Genomic DNA, 19,411 nt, shown 5'->3' on the forward strand with positions numbered 1-19,411 from the left:
TGACCAGAGAGCTGTTGCTTCTTTTCCACCCAGTGGCTCCCATGGGTCAGGGGAGGTACATGTGTACTCCTTCTCCTACCATATATACCACTCCTGTTTTCCTGAAGCCTCTGCCTGCCCAGGGAAAGATGTACTATCTGTGCATACCTTTAAGCATGTTGCTGTTTTCATTCAGGAAGGTCCCTGTGGAACTGACCCTGGTTTAATGGCAAAAAGATCCACTGGCAGCTGATAGGCTTCTCTCGGGACAACTTGGTCCCCTCTCCTCTCACACACAAATGCCAAAGTTGGACCCTCTTTGGCCAGCTGCGCATGTGCACAAGAGTGCTAGCGTGATGACAGTCATACATTTTTATGTATATAGGAAGATACCCTGAAATTAGGGCAAATTTACCCTATTAAATCATCTTTTTTTTCCATTAGTGTGAAACACTGACTTCTTTTATGTTTTGTAACTAGTCATATAACTTCTTTCTGCACAGAAAGTATGTTCTTGTAAACTGAAAAGCATGAGTCATACTGGGAAATTTCCAAAAACACGCACACAAAACCCCCCCTCACTGCACATTGCATTGCATTGCAGCAATACTGAAGTGTCACGTTTCTCAAGGAGAGTTCCTTACCCCCAATTTAGAGCTCAAATAAAAGTGAAAGAAAGGAGAAGGGCATGTTGCAAGTCAGCAGGAAAAAAAACCCCATCAAACTGATTTATGCTGTTAGGAAAAATCTCCAACTACATTTTACTGTAAATACATGATCTGTGGTGGCACAATTAACAAGAATCTTGGTATCTGAAGAAGTGTGCATGCACACGAAAGCTCATACCAAGAACTGACTTAGTTGGTCTTTAAGGTGCTACTGGAAGGAATTTGTTTTGTTTAAACTTGTTAGTGTAAACCAAATTGTGGTAATAAACTTCATTCTGCTATTGTGATGGGGCATGTTTGGTGATTTAAAAAATAGCTACAGGCAGCAGAGTATAAAACTTATCTTTGTCAAACAGTGCAACTTTCTCCAAGTAGTTCTGAAGCTCTTACTTCCTACAGTTGAACCAGGACTTTACACGAATATCCATCTTACTTTTTCCTAGAACATAACTTTTCAAACGGTGAAGGAGAGCTGCTCTCAATCATGAAACAACCATGACCAGTTGGTGTTCTGTATTTATGTCACACTGTCCTGCCAGAGAACACAGAAGGGCTTATATGGGGTTTCCCATCTCAGCACTGCTCAAAGCCAGGTCCTCTTTGCTTGCTTAGTTGAAATGTATTCTGTGCAACCTGCTTCCCATACAGTGTACCGGTACTTTTAAGCACAGCTGTAGCTGATAGGAAACAGGGTATTATCACACTCTGACCATGCTTCTAATGCTTCCTGAATCATGACTCTTTGAAATGTTGTGCCTTTCAGCCTCGAACACAATGGCTGCAGAGAAACAGACAAATTAACATCAACCATTATGCCAATAAGAAGAGCGCGGCAGAAAGTATGTTGGACATTGCTTTGCTTATGGCAAATGCATCCCAGCTCAAAGCAGTTGTGGACCAAGGACCTACCTTTTCAACCTACGTTCCACTTATTGTCCTCATCGGCATCTCACTCTCACTTCAGATCATAGTAGGCGTGCTTCTAATATTCCTTGGTATGTATAGTCCCATGAATTTCTTCTGATTTTGTGCCATTTATAGTGTTCGTTTCTCTGTTTCAAAAGAGGCATGCTCATATTTTGCAAAAATAATTGTTACAATCTTGGTGTTCATTTTTCTATTTTAAAATGGGCATGTAAAAAGAAACTTCTTTAAAAAATAGCTATATCCTACTCTTATAACAAAGTTCCTTTAAATAGTTCCATATAAGTGGATGGGTGTATTATTATATTTTATTATTATTATGTTCTTATCAGATTCTGTGCACTGTGTGAGAGACAAAATGAATACATATAATACATGAATAAATACAATATAGGACCAGTTCTCTTTGAATAAGAATATTATTGATTAGCCCCTTTCAGGTAGTCCCCTTGATGTTATTGCAATTGTGTCAATGGGGAAGGTGGAGCTAACTGCTAGCCTAATCCATAGGTCCCTCACAGGTCGTACCCCCAAACTTTGTAAGGGACATCAACAAAGGAAAGCAGACTGTGTGCCCTGTGTGATCAGGTTTCCCATTCATGAAGAAAATAGGCTTCCATCAGACTACGAACATGTGCAGGTTAGGAAATATATGTGCAAACTCTACAGTATCTTTTGTTGGGTTATTTTGCAAGGCTGCCATGGAATTACTTACATGAAATATTTACTGAAATAAGATACTAAATATATTCTTTTCTGAAAGCTTTCCTAAAATTTTACCATTCATGTTGTGGAAAAGAAGTATCAAAAGACTACAGCTATGACATTTGTTTCTGAGGAGTAATTTTTAGCTCAAGAAGTATATAGGAACTGTCCTTCCAAACCCTGAATTTATGTAGCCTGAACTATACTTTTCTTCCATCTGAACTATACTCTTCTTCCATGCTAAGGAAGTCATACTCAGTATTTTAACTACTCTGTCATTTTCTCAGATCTGTAAATAGTTTTATTTTGGCTTATAGCATTACAACACTATAGTCTCATTAGGAAATAAAAGTAATTGTTTCAAAAGCAAGCCTTCCAAGGTTTTCAAAAGGAAAGTAGTAAACATGGCTTGGAAGCCAAGGACTTGTGACTGGAAAACTCCAAAGCTTGTACAGACTTTCACCACAATGTATTATATAGGATTCCCTTGGGCATCTTATCAACGTCACAATAGTTTTCTACTACATAATGTTCCAAGGTACTTACAAAAGTAGCTAAATGACATTTCTGCTTCTGCAACAGGAGTTAATCAGTCACTGACCACATTTTGCTTTTACTTTTTAAGAATATTTATAAACCACCAGCTCATAATAAATATCATGGTGGTATATAATTAAATAATTATCAAAACCATAAAATGCACAACAAGTAACTAACACTGAATAAAATTCATTCTCTAATGAGGAAAACGAAAATGTTTTACGTAGGCAACAAACTATCAGGATTGTAGATGCTTGTCTGATTGCAATAGGAACATTGTTCCAAATTACTGGTGCTACTATGTTTGGTTCACGCAGAAATGAAACAAATGTTCATCTGTTTAGAAAGTGTAAACATGAGGTCAATTTATAAGGAAGAAAAGCAGCTTAAGATGCTGTCCCCCTCCATGTCAGCTGGTCAGGAAGGGGATAATGTTTCTCAGACACCTTGTGGAACATTGAGTTAGATCCAAATTTGCTCAGAGCAGACTTCTCTGAACTAAATGCTCACAAGAGCAAAAGCAGAGAAGGCAGTTTTTGGCAATTCCTCTTTCTCCATATAGCCACCTAACCTCCCTAACTGCCAAAAATCCACTTTTCGCAGAAGAGTGAGTTTGTTGTTGTTTAGTCGTTTAGTCGTGACCGACTCTTCATGACTCCATGGACCAGAGCACGCCAGGCACTTCTGTCCTCCACTGCCTCCCGCAGTTTAGTCAAACCCATGCTGGTAGCTTCGAGAACACTGTCCAACCATCTCGTCCTCTGTCGTCCCCTTCTCCTTGTGCCCTCAATCTTTCCCAACATCAGGGTCTTTTCCAGGGAGTCTTCTCTTCTCATGAGGTGGCCAAAGTATTGGAGTCTCAGCTTCAGGATCTGTCCTTCCAGTGAGCACTCAGGGCTTATTTCCTTAAGAATGGATAGGTTTGATCTTTTTGCAGTCCATGGGACTCTCAAGAGTCTCCTCCAGCACCATAATTCAAAAGCATCAATTCTTTGGCGATCAGCCTTCTTTATGGTCCAGCTCTCACTTCCATACATCACTACTGGGAAAACCATAGCTTTAACTATACGGACCTTTGTTGGCAAGGTAGTTCATCTGGAATACCATCACTTCCACTGGCCTTGTTATTTGCAGTGCTTTCTAAGGCCCATTTGACTTCACTCTCCAGGATGTCTGGTTCAAGGTCAGCAACCACACTACCTGGGGTGTACGAGCCATCCATATCTTTCTGGTATAATTTCTCTGTGTATTCTTGAAGAGTGAGTTTATACCCAACCAGAAGTTTTCATCAAATGCTGTGATTTTATACTTTGTTTGTATGAAATGAAAGCACGTTGTGAGGGCTTGGCTTTAAAAAGCACTTTTACACTTTTTTAAAAATAGATTTTAAATTCGTAACAAATAATGTTGGTAGAGTATGAGATTCTTAATCCTGGCGTCGTGGGTTCAAGCCCCACATTGGGCAAAAAGATTCCTGCATACCCATCCAGTACCAAAGGCAGGGTTGAAAATATTGGTTTATTGGCAGCCTCAGTTTCACCTCAAAGTTTGCCTTCCGTAATCATTTTTTCTTGATTTAGGGTAGAACTGGGTAGTCCAAATGTTGGGCTACTTTTTCCCCTACCCGCACAGGGATATTGAGAGGTTTATAGGAGCAGCTCACTTTGCTTGTTATCAGGCCTGTTCGTTTTAGGGCAGAAAGGGAAGGAAGGAAGTGGTCAGATCCCTAGCCAGAGAGATGTTTTGTTCCAAATGTGGCCTGGCAGCTTCTCTTGCCAGATTCCAAGCAGTAGGACTCTTCCCCTCCCCCTTTACAGTGGTACCTCAGGTTAAGAACTTAATTTGTTCTGGGGGTCTGTTCTTAACCTGAAACTGTTCTTAACCTGAAGCACCACGTTAGCTAATGGGGCCTCCCGCACCGCCGCTGCGCGATTTCTGTTCTCATCCTGAAGCAAAGTTCTCAACCTGAGGTACTATTTCTGGGTTAGCAGAGTCTGTAACCTGAAGCATATGTAACCTGAAGCGTATGTAACCCGAGGTACCACTGTATCTGTCTTTTAAATTGTGAGATCCAGAGAAGTTTAAATCCTTCACCCCTGTGTCCTGTATTGCCATGCTGCAAATGAGAGCCTAAATTTACTTTCCTTGCTCCAAGTTGAATTGGAAATTGAGCCCAAAGCGAACTATTAACCTGTTTTAAAATGCCAAGATTACTTGCCCAGATCACACTTTAAAAGAAAGAGAGAGCAAACGCTCTGTATGTGGAATGTCTCCTTTCGGTGGCACTGAAGTTCAAATTTATTCATAAGGCAACCAAATACAGACATTCATCCCATAGATTCTGTAGTACCAAAAACCCTTTTGTAAGACCTTTTTCATTGGCGGGGGATGAAATAGATTAGGCTACATGAAATGACAGTGGGATTGGATTACTATAATAAAATGCTTAACAGTACCTGTACTTAAGAATGGTTTCAAGTTTAGCTCTATTGTGTAGTACTACAATAATGAAATAAGATTACTGCAATTCCCTCTGAAAGCTCAGAGCCTGGCTTTGTTAATAGACAGTGTTGCATTTTTAAAAAAATAATCAAACCCATGCTTTGTATCTCCAGTGCTGGTGAATCATCTGAAACTGGGTGATGTCTGAATGCATAAACCAGAGAGTTACACCCCGAGCTCACTGGTTTCTTTCCTGCCAGCAGCCCACCTCATTGATTAGAGCATTACAGTATTATTTTTTTCTAACAGCTGTGTCAGCGCTTAAAAATCACGTTGTGTAATAGCAGTCACTCTGGACTGCTTGCATTTCTTGGAATCATATTATTGTGATGTTAGAAGAAAGAGGATAGCATCCACATGATTGAGTCTGTACACCAAAATTAATTTTAGGGCACGCATTTCCCACAGAGAGCAGCTCTTCCCATCATACAAGATATTGCTTTTGAAATTTTTGGGAGTTTCCAAAGCTGCTAGTGTTGTAATATGGGAAGTCTTCTGTTCAAATAAAGAAAAATAAATTTTGTTGAACCTGAACATGCTTCGATCTGGCATTTCTCAACAGGTTCTTTGAATCGTGGTTCATATCATATCAGCTGCAAACTTTATTTTGAAAAGTCTGGATTTAAAATTAAGCATTTTTTAACCCTCTCCAGTCGCTTCATGGTGCTTTTCTCTGTCTCAATATGAGGCTATGTTACCCATCCTACCTAATGCTTTTGAAAAAAAGTATCTTGCTCTTCTTTGATTGAACTTTGTTACTATTTTTTTTCATAGTACTCTGCTCTGTAATAGATTGATTGTGCTGTATCAACAGCTTATCACATTTGAATATTAAAATAACTGAGCCTCGTTTCTCCCTTATTACTCCTAATTCCTCATAGAATGCAGTGTTCTGGCAATTAGGAGAGCCTGGTCTGTTGCATTGTTAGGAATTTGCTTGTGGAGAAATGTGGCCGGGTTTAATTTTGGAGGAACAGGAGGTTCACATCATGGGTCATGGCTCACTGATTCTTTAGATTCTGCCTCATGTCTGTGCAAACTTTATTTTTAAAACTCTGAATTAAATATTAAGCAATTTTACATTGTTTCCAGACAAGTGAGATCATTTTGAAAAGCAATATTTATAAAACATGAAGAATCTGTGTAGTTGGAACTTTTATTGTGCTTCTTATTTTGTACAAGCCACTTTAAGCAATTCAAAATAAGAGGAGACTTTGTTGCTAAGTCTTCGCTAATGCCAATTTCTCCCATTCATATTCTCACAATAGTTTCTGTCTCACAAATTTCTGTGGTAGGAAAAACAAGACAAAACCATCACTGCTCAAGTTGCCCTAGTCATCTCCTGCCTTATGGAAAATCTGCTCATAGAAGGTTGTCTGAGGAGAGCCTTCACTCTCTCCAAATGTGGAGCAGTTCCTTCAGACTTCATGCAATTCCATACAAGAGCATGCATATTTAATACGGCCCATTTATACATTTTTCAAAACCTGGAAGTAAAAATAACACGATGCAAATCCCATCTCTCTTTTCATCCTGCTCTCTTTCCACCTCAGCCACTCAGGCAAAGAAAAAATGCAAGAAAACAGCAGGTAATTTTGATTCACACAACTGAAGCCCATCGCTTGCAAGTCCATGCCATTTAGTTGATCAGGCATAAATGTTTTCTTTAGTAAAAAATAAAGCAGTAGGAAGTGAGCAGTGAGCTCATTTAGAATTCAGAGGTCGGAGAGACCAGGCAGAAACCTGTGGTAGAGGCTTTTAAATAATCTTAAGCAGCACTGTCTCTAGTAACAAGGTAGCAAGAAATGGATAAAGCAAAGCAAATGGCAAAATGTCACATAAAATTAGGGAAACTCTAGAAACATTCTAGCTTAGGATAGAAGACCTCAAGCCTGGTGTAGTGAGGTTGAGGGAACATTCTTTCATATGTGGTGGCCCTTTAAAAGGGTAAAAAAGTATTGGGAAATAATCCATAATGAATTGAAAATTTAAAAGTACTTTCTCCAAAAAACCAGAGTCCTTTTTGCTGGGGATAACTCAGACGGAAATTCCCAGGCGTCAAAAAAGGTCATTTATGTATGCCGCTACTGCGGCCCGTGTTTTGTTAGCTCCAAAACTGAAAACAGCGAGGTCCCAACTAAAGAAGAGTGGCAACTTTAGTTCATAAAAGATGCACAGCTTGGTGACCTAACATATAGAATGAGAGGACAAGAAGAACATACATTTAAAGAAGATTGGAAAGTGTTTATTGCATATATGGGGAGGAATTGTGTACACTTGAAATCGTTGGCAGCATTAAGATAAACTCAACAGTGTAGACAAGTTTTGAGGGATGTAATAATGGAATACTGAGTTTAGTTTATGTAAAATTTGCAGGGATTTATGATATGCAAAATGAATGATTGAAAGAGAAGGGAAGTCACTGATATTTTAAGGTTGTTTAAATGAATATTTTAAATTGTAAAACATTTGATGTTCTCTTCAGGCCATGTCCTGTCAAGCCACACCTCCTCACCAGGCCTGCTGCAAGCCACCCTCAAGAGCTTGAAGGTGTCCTTGAACTGTGGCAATGCTGGCCTGGATGGAGAACAGGGACAGGTGCATGCGTGTGAGTGTGTATGTGTAGAAACCTGGCTTTTGTGGCTGGAATGTAGCCCACTTATGCAAAGAAAAGCGCTCCAGCAATTGCTCCACCCACTTTGCCTCTGGCTTGTGGCCTCCGAAGATTGCCAACTAAAAAATAATGTCCCTCAGGCTGAAAAAGGTTCCCTGGCTGTTGTAGTTGATAAAGCCTAGTTTGTATGGATGATTAAAGTAATCATTTCCTTAATAAAAAAAGCATTTCATTTCACCTACTACTTCAGATATTGGCCTGTGATTGCAAATTCTTTGTCAAGACAGCCACTGAAAAGCATCCAAGAATAATGGTGTGTGTTTTTTTTGTTTTTTATTATTCAGATAGTTGGCGCACATTTCTCTCTTGAGTTCTACCGGCACACAAATTTTGTTACCTTCCCTTGCTGACATCTCCCCCCCCCCCAGCAGAATTCTAATAACAACAGCAACATAGTTCTCATATTTGTGCTTGTTTCTCATTGGTAATATTTCTTTTGTTATTCCCCCCCCCCCTTGCAGTCAAATATGACCTTAATAATCCTGCAAAACATGGCAAGCTGGATTTCCTCAATAATCTGACAACTGGACTGGTGTTTATTATAGTGGTTGTGAATATCTTCATTACGGCCTTTGGAGTTCAGAAGCCAATGGACTCAAAAGTATAGGTCAAAGAAAGGTGAGTTCCTACCCATAATATAGTTTCCCGATTATTTTTCATCTGTGATGTGGGCCTCTGTGTCTGAGGAACATGGAAAAGTCCCCAGATCTGAGGGGCTGAGGGAGCCCATCCCTTGAATGGAGCAGCCCGTATTTCCTCCTCTTCTGTATTTTCCTCACGATTTTCCTGCCACAGTTGTGGCAGGCATGTAGTTTAGCATTCCATGCACAAACCTGAGGCTTCTGGGCTTTCTTTTCCCACAATGAGACTAGAAACTTTCCCTTCCATTTTCAGCTACCCTTGGTTTGTTATTAGGGCAAAACCCTAACAACAGAGTTATGATTATCCAAACTGTGGTTTAGGGAAACAAGACAGGCTTTGAAATTGTGCTTTGAGGATGGCTTCTTTCACTAAACTGTAGTTAAGTTTGACTAGTGTTGTTTGGGTTCACCCATAACAACAAGCTGCAGTTAGTTGAAAATGGAAGCAAAAGCTTCTGAACTGTTCACGGTCCCACCAAGTTATAAGTCTGAGGCTTGTTTGTGTAAGTTAAGCTATGGTTTAGCATTGTGTTCGAATGCAGCCACTGAATCAGGATGTGGATAAAGATTTAGAATGCAAAAAGGAAGTATAACTAGTGGTCTTTTAGCCCCTCTTTTTCCTCCCCTTGTCATAAATGACATTCTCTCAGAAGCAGAAATGTTTTCTCTTCACTGTTGCCCATGAGTGAAATCACAGTAGAATTAATGTCCTCTGTCATTATATTATAATAAATAACCTTTTAATGCAGTCATGAATTTGCATTAAAACACATCTGTTTTATGGGAACAGTCTTTATATGGAAGACTAATTCTGACGTAACCTAAATATGCAGTTTTAGACTGGACAGTGTTTCCCCCTGCTCAATACACTTCACCTCGTCTCTACAGGAAACCCAGCCTAGGAAATTCTGAACCACAGTTTGAACCACATATTTGTGGAAACTTAGAACTGTTTGGGATTTTTCCTCACTAGATCACTTTAAGAAAACCAAGATGCCTCAAAGCACCACCCTGCTTCCACCCCACCCCCACTTGTAAAGGGTCAAAGTCAGTGCCTGGTTAATATAAGAAATCATTATGGAAATTCACACCTTCCACAAATACTCATTTACTACCAGTGCTCCACATTTAGTCCTTCCAGAGGCAGCAGAAAGGCAGAAGTGCAGAGCAGGCAGCGAGCTGATCAAGTATGAGAATGCTAAAGGAATGGAGTCAGCAAATTGTTAGAAAAGCGGAACCCAGCACTGTACCACTTTGAAGGAGGAAGTGGAACAAGAGGGTGGCAGAGATGTAGACAGACAGACAGACATTCAGAGAGAGAGCAGCAGTGAGTGGAAAAGACCAACCAGTGGAAATGGGTGGCTCCTTGCTTACACAGTCTTCTCATTTACAGGGAGCTGGTAAAATTTGGGCTCCTCCCTTGAGGGACTGTGAAGGGTGTCTCCGCACCCTCACCCTTGTTGACACAAACGTTAACAAGTTCAGGTTATTTTGGGCCAAGATGGAATTTCTAGGCCCTCTGACAGTACACCTACTCTCAAATGTCACATTGCCTTGTCAAAATACAAACACCAATATTTTCTGACACCATCTATCAAAGTGACAGGAGGAGAAACCGTATTTCAGGTAGCATGTTATCTGGGAGACATTCGCTTATATTAAGGCAAATGAGTTGTAAGGAGCTACTGGGCCACCTGGAGAGCTCTGCATTCTGGGGTGTGCCAGGAAGGGTGTGGCGAGGCCACAGGCAGGAAAGAAGAAAGGCATGCAGCCACCAGCCAACCTGCTGGTAGGCAGAAGACTAATTTAGAGGGGTAGGCCACTTGCATGCCCAGTATTAGAACATAAGAAGAGCCTGTTGGATCAGGCCAGTGACCCATCTAGTCCAGCATCCTGTCCTCCCTGTGGCCAACTGATGCTTGTGGGAAGCATGAAAGCAGGACCGGAGCTCAACAACACTATGTCCACCTGCAGTATTCACACTTCCTCCAACAGTGATGGAATATCATGGCCAGTAGCCATTGACAGCCTTATCCTCCGTGAATTTGTCTAATTTCCTTTTAAAGCCATCTGGGTTGGTGGCCACCACTGCTTCCTGTGGCAGCGAGTTCCATAGTTCCATTACATGGAGAAGTAATGTATTTTATCCCATCTTGAATTGTCAAACATTCAGTCACATTTGGATGTCCACAAGGTCTAGATGGAGAATAACTTTTCTCTAACTACTTTCCTCATAGGGGAGTTGTTCCATCCCCTTGATTATTTTCATTAGCTGACAAAAAAGACGAATGGCTGGGGAGGAACAGCTGGAGGCTGTTGCCATTCCCCCCAACATCTGTTGCCTGGGGTGGTTGCTTACTCTGTCTAACGGCAGGTCCAAGCCCAACAATTCAGATTGGAAGCTCTTCATGTTCTCTTACACTTTGTAAAATGGCATGCCCATTTCTAGTTTAAGGAAAGTGGTGGTGTCGCTGGTGCAATCTACTGGGGGGCACAGTGTGACCCAGTTGTGGGTCATGACTCACCAACTGAAGGTCAATAGTTTTATATACTTATCCTCGTATTTAGCATACTCTGTAGAACAGTAGGAATCAAAAAGGACTGGAAGGTCATATGGGAATTTTGGGGTGAAATGGTGAAGTGACTTCAAAAGGGAATGTCTGTTTTACAAAATAGTCACCATTCTGCTTATAATAATCATAACAACAACAATTTCTTATTTATACCCCGCCCATCTGGCTGGGCTTCCCCAGCCACTCTGGGCGGCTTCCAACAAAATATTAAAATACTGTAGTGCATCAAACATTAAAAGCTTCCCTAAACAGGGCTGCCTTCAGATGTCTTCTAAAAGTCTGGTAGTTGTTGTTCTCTTTGACATCTGCTTGCATCCTTTTAACTACTTTCTTTTCTTTTCTTTTCACAGAGACTCAAGATCTTAAATGTTGGGAGATAAATGTTACGAACTTGAGCCAGTATCTCTTAAATGGAAAACATGAAGAACCTGAAGCAATTCAAAAAAGCATTATTCTCTTTCAATTGAACTGTTTCTCCAGGAACTGTTATCCCATGCCTCCAATGGCAGCTCAGAATTCCTTGCTCTCTGTGCCTTATATGTTGAACAGAGAAAGAGGTGATTTCTACACTTGAAAGTATGGGCTTCACAGGAGTAGAAAGACAGCTGAAAATTCTGCACTAAAAGAAAGCTAGTTCATCTTGCAAAACTCAACTTTCTGATCCCAATATTTAACACAAATGAACTAATTTTTGTAATTTTTTCTTTACATAATTCTAGGCCATTATACCTCATGCTCCTTCAGAACTCAAGTGTTCCAAGAAACAAGGTTTCAGCCTCCCAGTTATTTTTAGAAATAATTTGCTGTACTTCTTTCTGAGTCCTTACAGAAGTGTTGGTGTAAACTCTACTGCTTTGAGAGCAGTATCTTAAAATGCAGTCCATAGCATACACTTCTCAGTGCAATCCCAGTTTATGATCAGTCATTTAACAGCGTTGATAGATAATAGTAGCATGAAACTTAGCTGATCACAACTCTAAAGAGGTATCCCCAGCCATCCTCCAGATTTACTCTGAGGACTGCACATATTACATTTATAAAAACGTGTGTGAGGGGAAAATGTGTACCCTAATGCTCTGTTGGATGTGAAGATGGTACATGGTTGTAGACTCATGCTCACTATGGACATGGCTTTGTGGTTTTTTTACAGCAATGTGGGGGGATATTTATTTGGATTTATAGTTTATCAGACTTGAGGGCCCAGGTGGCCACTAGTTGCAGTTCTGTAAAAGAATGCCAATAAAAACAAATGATATAAGGAGATCCAGAAGGAGAGAAAATTAAGGGTGGGGCATATTCCCAAACCCTCTCTAAACATATACAAATATCTATGTGAAATAACCCTAATTGGGGAGGAGAAAAGGCTAAAGAGTAAGACCTATACAAATCCAAAGTGGTCCCAAAGGCAGTTGGATGGTGTCTTGTATGCCCCCTTCTGCCAACTCCTGCAGCCAAGCTGGTGCCAAATGTATTGCTTTGGGCCACGTCAGCAAGGCCAGGAGGGGGGTCTTGTTGTCTGGGGAGTCCAGGCCCTCCATGCAAACGGACTTGCATCCCAGAGAGGTTTCCTTTCAGTTCTTTATTATAATAACCAAAAAGTTTCCGATTCAGACTGTGATTCTAACAATGTTGACTCATTGAAGGCTTATTGAATTCAATGAGACTCACTTCCAGGTAAGTGGAGTTAGGATTGCAGCATTATTCAACATTAACTCTCTACTGAAAGGTCCTCTGTCTTTTGATAGCACTTCTCATATGATCCTTGTTGTACGACGATTTTTGCAGAGGACTTCTTAGAGGAAAATCTTAAAGCTTTCCTTATTTTTAGTGCTTCAGGGGGGAAAGGCCAGAGACTTTTCATTCCCAGACTCTGTATTAAAGAGGCTCTGTTCAGACCTCTTTGATTCTGCAGTGATGTACTTGAGACATCTGCTTTTACTTGAGTTAACTCTCAGGTTCACTCTACAAAAGCCATGGTGCATTTATTCCAGACTTCCAAAGGTAACTCTCAAATTGTAAGCAAAGGTCATCTTCAGTAGGAAAGACAGTTATGCATGCTTACCCATCGAAATGGGCTTTAGGGCTTCTAACTCTCTGCTGGACTATCACCCCCCCCCAATGTGATTTCTTATTTTCAGTGCTTTTTTGGATAATTCTGCATGAACACAAGAAACAAAACTATTCTTGACTATATACTGTTGCTGGCAATTGTATGCATCACACATATTTTCTATAAGAAAATATACTCAATATTTTTTCTTAATGTACTGTATGTTAGAACCTGCTCCTAAGATATAGCTATGCAATTATTGTATTCCATTATTGTTTTCATTTATTATATGTATAAATATTTAAATGTACATAGAACTTAAGGTAATTAGTCAGAAAGTGTGGCATTTTCATTTACCATTTCAGTTGCTATTTTCCCCCACTGATTGTAAGAATAGCAGATTATTAGGGACTAATTTTTGGAGTACTATTCAAAGGTAGGCATCCTCAGAGTAGACCCACTGAAATTTGTATACTTACTTAAGTTTATCGATTTCACTGTGTGTACTTTGAGGATGACTGAAGTTGGCTGTCACCAAAAGAATTATTATTATTATTCTGTTTTGCCAGTAGGAAAATAGAGAATAAGAAGAGCACAGTTGTCTCTTGAGATGAGGTGGTTCTATTTCAGTGAAAATGGTTGGATTTTTCTAAAACTGTATGTTAGTGAGAAGAAGAATGTGTCATAAGACACGCAATGTACAGTTTCTTCTTGTTAGAATATAAATGTTACTTAAAGGGCTGCAGAATTAAGGAGTGGTTTGGCTAACAAGTATTGTGCTTTCTCATCCATTTCAGCTGCTTAAATAATGCAGCACAATATTCAACCCTTGGGGCGCAGTGAATGGTGCAATAAAATAAGATTTCTCATTTATAGAAGAAGTGCAATGCTTTTTTATGATCTCTAGAGGTAGTGCAGGTTTTTTGTGAACTTTTTCAAGAACAGAACGTATAGCACTGATTTTACTGATTTTTAAAGAAAGCTTTAGAAATATAGTTACTTAAACTTTTGTGGCATTAAGGATGCAATCTTAAAGAATACTTACTTGGAAGAAACTTTTAAGCACATATGCTTAGGAACTGCCTTTATCTTCCATGCTCCTGGTTGCTTGCAATTAATATGGAGTGGAGTGCATTTATTTCCGTAAGTTTAAACATACTTTTTTACTCAATATTGTGTTAAGGCTGTAAGTCCTGTACTGTACACATTCACATGGAAGAAAGGACTATTAAACTCAATGGGACTTTCTTCTGAATAGACATATAGAGCACTGTACAGCATAAAACATATACATACAGTGGTGCCTCGCAAGACGAAATTAATTCGTTCTGCAAGTTTTTTCGTCTAGCAAATTTTTCGTCTTGCGAAGCACGGCTCTTAGTGGCTCTTAGCGGCTTTAAGAAAAAGGGGAAAAACTCGCAAGACGAAAACGCAAGCCCATAGGGAAATTCGTCTTGCGAAGCACCTCAAAAAACGGAAAACTCTTTCGTCTAGCGAGTTTTTCGTCTTGCGAGGCATTCGTCTTGCGGGGCACCACTGTACAATTTTTTTAAATGGGAGAAGTGTGCAGGGGATGAAGGAGAATGCTAATGACTTCCAAGCCATAGAGGACCAGATTTTTCTATCCTGAGTGCCTCATCCCAAAGCTTGTAAATGCCCACTGCCGGAGGCAGGAACTGCAGTGCTTCCGATCCTTCTTCTCAGGTTGGGATCTTTATTTTTTTACTGCCGCTGAAACATGTTTTCCAGTGATTAAGATGAATTTTCTTTCTCTGATAAATAAAGCATTTTTGTTCATTGTGTATATCATTTGTTTCATTTCATCTGCACTGACCCTCTGATCCATTTGCTGTACTTAAAAAATATATCTGGTGTGAATGAGGATCCCCATGAGTGCAGGTGGAAACTCATTTGAGTGCTCCAGGCACCTCTCTGCCCCTTGCAACTCTCTCCCGGCAAGACACCCTCACTGACCCTGCTGTGCACCAAGTGTTTTTGCCATTTAACACTGACAATCCTTCTTGCTTGCTTGGATGAAGAGTGTGGGGTGGTTGAGTGGGTAGAAATTAGCCTACTGTACAAATAAAATGGAATGTGCTGCTCTGCCCACATTAGCCTCTCGCCCTGCCCACCACAAGCATGTCCGTCCCCCCCCCCCCAAGAATGTGGCCCTTGATTTGAGAAGGGTTCATGCCTGGAGTCCAGTTTTATTTACCTCCCTATTAACCTCATGAGGTATTCAAGGAAGTGGCTCTTTCTGATCGGCTTTCTTCACAAAGTACGGTCTGGTGACATAGAAACACATTTGGTGAGGAGAACAAAGCTTTAAAATGCTCTCATTTGTTTCCCATTCAAGGAATTCTTGCCTTGCCTTTACCCTGTAACTTCTCCGTTCCCCCCACCCCAATGCCAGAAACTCTGCTAATATGGCCTACTGAAGCATACCCCTGTTCTTTTCTGTAATCCCTTCTCAGCTGACCTTATGCATGATCGCAGTCGGAAGGGGCTTCAGATGTCATCCAAACTACCCTTGCTTGATGAAGGCTGCACCTACAGCATCCCTGATAGGCAGTCATCCAGTCTCTGCCCAAATACTTTCAGTGAGAGAAATCCCAGCACCTCCCAAGGCAGCCTGTTCCACAGTCCAACTATCTCCTAATGCTTGAGATTTGCCTCCATGTAATTTCTGCCCTTCCTTTTAACATGCCCTGTGGCTGGGCCTTGAAGAGCAGGTTGATATAGGATATACAGCAGTTAACAAGTCGCTCTGTGGTTGTGGTTTTCTTTTTTTAATCTTCCCATTATGAAAAGCCTCATCACCTGGTGGCTGCAGTCTTATCGCAGGCTGCTCCCAGCTCCCATCTCTTAGTGATGCCACAATATGCAGTAGTGAATGTTTCCTACACAAAGACCGCTGGCCTAGTACAGACTTACCTTTATTTAAGCCAGCAATGGACTGGGCCCTGGACCTGGCACAGAGCTGTGTTGCTTACCTCCCTATGCACACCTGGGAGAAGAACACAGACAGGTGCCTGCATGCACCTGGAACCACTGCATGCACCTGGAACCACTGAAGCAAGAATTGGGAAATCTCTGTTAGTAAGCTGGCAGTCGGACTAGATCAGGTATGGGGCTCCTGTGTCCCTCCAGATGTTGCTGACAGCTGCCATCACCCCTGGCCCTTGGCCATGCTGGCTGGGGTTGATGGGGTTGTAATTCAACAACATCTGGAGGGCCAAAAATTCCCCACTTCTGGGCTAGGTAGCTGACAAAGCCCCTCCAGCCCTTGTGATTTCATATGGCGAAGGTGACCAAGATTATAGGATTTGTTTCATAATCCCCACTTCCCGAACGAGCACTAAAGCAGCCGCAATAAGCTGCTGCTAACACTGCTAAGAAACCTCTCGTTTTACAGGAATCTGCACAGTAAGTGACTTAAGGGTTGTATTGTTTTGCTTCCCTTTACAACTTTTTTTTTTGTTTAATCTGCTCTCTACATTATCGCTGTTTCCACATTTGCGCCATTCCTGCTCACTATGCCTATCTCTCATGTTCCATTTCCTTATATCTCCCCAGAATATCCCATTCAACGCCTCCCATTTCCTTTGCGTGGTCGTTTGAGCCTCACAAAACAAAATTCCGACTATGAAGAAACACAATTACCCAAAAGGAAGCACGTTTTTCTTGTCAGCACTTCCTGCCTCAGGGGTCAATGTCCTGGTTATGGGAGACACCATTTAGCACTATCTCTTGACAACATGAAGTACACAAGTCACTATACATTTTCTTCTATTTAGTGCCAAGCTAAAACTGGCCTAAATTCTGCACACAAACCCCAGAAACATACATTTGTAAATTGGCGACAGGGAGGAGGATGCTATGGCATACTGCAATTTAGGAGCAAAATCTACAAATCTTTTTTTAATGTTGTAAATTGTTTTAACATTTTTATCGATAATTGTAATATTTCTTGCATACCGCTTAGGGTTTTACCACAATTAGGCGGCATACATTACTTTGGTTGAATGCAATAAACATTTTTTGTTTAGGCAGGCCTTCTCGGTAGTGGCACCTGCCCCGTGGAACGCCCTCCGATCAGATGTCAAGGAAAACAAACAACTATTGTGACTTTTAGAAGTCATCTGAAGGCAACCCTGTTTAGGGAAGTTTTTAATATCTAATGTTTTTCCATTTTTTATGTGCTGTAAGCCGGCCAGAGTGGCTGGGGAAACCCAGTCAGATGGGCGGGGTATAAATAAAAAATATTATTATGATTATTATTATTCAAAAACTGAGGTGTTGACCTGTTTCAAATGCTTTCACTCTTAATTTTATTTATTTTCAAATGTTTTTTAAAAACAAATTTAGCATTTCTTGTAAACTGCTTAGAGATTTTGTGACAATCAAGTGGTATATAATTGTGCTAAATCACTAAATAAAAATATCAGATTACTCTTATATCCCATTTAAAGCCCACATACATAGGCATTTTTAGTTGGCATTTCAACACCACCAAAGAGCATTTTGGTGAACAGACTTTTTTTGTGGGGTGAGGGGTGGAATGCCACAGAAAAGGTAACACAAGTGAAATGGCAGCGTCCCTTACTGCCAGCCACCTCCCTTCAAGGGTGGAGAGCTTTAATAGTAAGGCAGGTTCAAATGGGAACAGATACCCCAATCTCAAGCTATTTAGGGCTTCATTGGTCAAAGTCGCCACAGTGAATTGTGCCTGGACACATAAAATGGAGGTCAGCGAAGCTCTTCTAAGTACTGGCAAGATACAAGCCCTGTTTCCAGTACTACTTAACAGCTTTGCTACTGTGTCCTGAACGAAATGAAGTTTTGAAAACAAGTCTTCAGAGACAGGGAAATGCCTTGCAATAATTTAGTCTAGATGTGGTGAGATCCTGTCTTGAAAGAAACAGGAAGCCTCAGCTGGCATAAAAGGTAAAGGTAAAAGGACCCCTGACCATTAGGTCCCGTCGCAGATGACTCTGGGGCTACGATGCTCATCTCGCTCTATAGGCCGAGGGAGCCGGCGTACAGCTTCCGGGTCATGTGGCCAGCATGACTAAGCTGCTTCTGGCGAACCAGAACAGCGCATGGAAACGCCGTTTACCTTCCCGCCGGAGCGGTACCTATTTATCTACTTGCACTTTGACGTGCTTTCAAACTGCTAGGTTGGCAGGAGCAGAGACCGAGCAAAGGGAGTTATTTATAAATCGCAGGGATTTGAACCGCCGACCTTCTGATCGGCAAGCCCTAGGCTCCGTGGTTTTACACACAGCGCCAAACTCCCTAAAGGTATTACAGACCATGGAGAATACGCAAGAACCCATCTGTAAGGCTGATGTTTACCTAAGATGACTGGGTCTTCACCCATCCTTGTTCTCAATGAAATGTTGGGAGGGCGTTCAGTCCCCTCTGATGCTTGCTCCAATGCCTCTTACTCGCCTCCACCTCTTCCATTCAGCACATATGTGCTTCCAACCCCTGAGTTTGTTATCCTGCCACAATTCAACCACCTCCACCTTTGCCTGTCCCCCCCCCTTTTATTCCCTTCAAACTGACTAGGCTTTATTGTCATTCCAACAGTGGAGAATTATGGCTTGCATCCATTCTTTCAGATCTCTAGCTTAAACCCAACTCCCCAAACCCAAGCCCTAGTAAACTTTAAATAAATACATAAATAAAGTAGTCAGCCCTGCTATCCAGCCTGCTATCCAGCAATGCTAATAAATACAACATACTAAAAAGCAGATTCCAAAGAGAGATTATTTTCAAGATTGAATTGAGACATTTTTATTTTGCTTTTAACACAAATGTTCTTAAAGCCACACAACCATGTTCAGTCAACATTGCTTTTTTTAAAAAAGAAAGAAGCATTTTATAGTGCACATTACACAAACTTGGTTTTTGTTTTCTTTCGCTCATACTGGCCATACACTTAAGAATGTCATTATCAGAAATAAGTAAAAATTCCAAAGTGTCAAATGCTTTGATTATTATTATTATTTTGAAATTTGTGCACACAGAGACCCAAAAAGCTGTATAAGTGCTATTTATATCTAAGGTTTCTTGTTTTTTGTTTCTTAAAAAATAGACATAACCCTGGGATTCATTTTAAGAAATGGAATCTGAGCCCCAAATCAAGT

General features: G+C 40.8%; 1 protein-coding gene across 2 annotated transcripts in view; it reads left to right on the forward strand.

Moving 5' to 3' along the window:
* NINJ1 (ninjurin 1) overlaps window positions 1–14,008 on the forward strand; it is a 436,658-nt gene extending 422,650 nt beyond the window's left edge. For both annotated transcript variants that reach the window (XM_081848919.1, XM_081848918.1), the window contains exons 3-4: window positions 1,411–1,642; window positions 8,454–14,008. In XM_081848919.1, coding sequence (XP_081705045.1) covers window positions 1,411–1,642; window positions 8,454–8,599 — 378 coding nt within the window. In that variant the 3' untranslated portion in view covers window positions 8,600–14,008. The remainder of the gene's footprint in view (window positions 1–1,410; window positions 1,643–8,453) is intronic.
* The last annotated feature ends 5,403 nt before the right edge of the window (window positions 14,009–19,411 follow it).

This window comes from Podarcis erhardii (genome assembly GCF_964252035.2).
Source record: "Podarcis erhardii genome assembly, chromosome: 2".
In the NCBI taxonomy this organism is placed as follows: domain Eukaryota; kingdom Metazoa; phylum Chordata; class Lepidosauria; order Squamata; family Lacertidae; genus Podarcis; species Podarcis erhardii.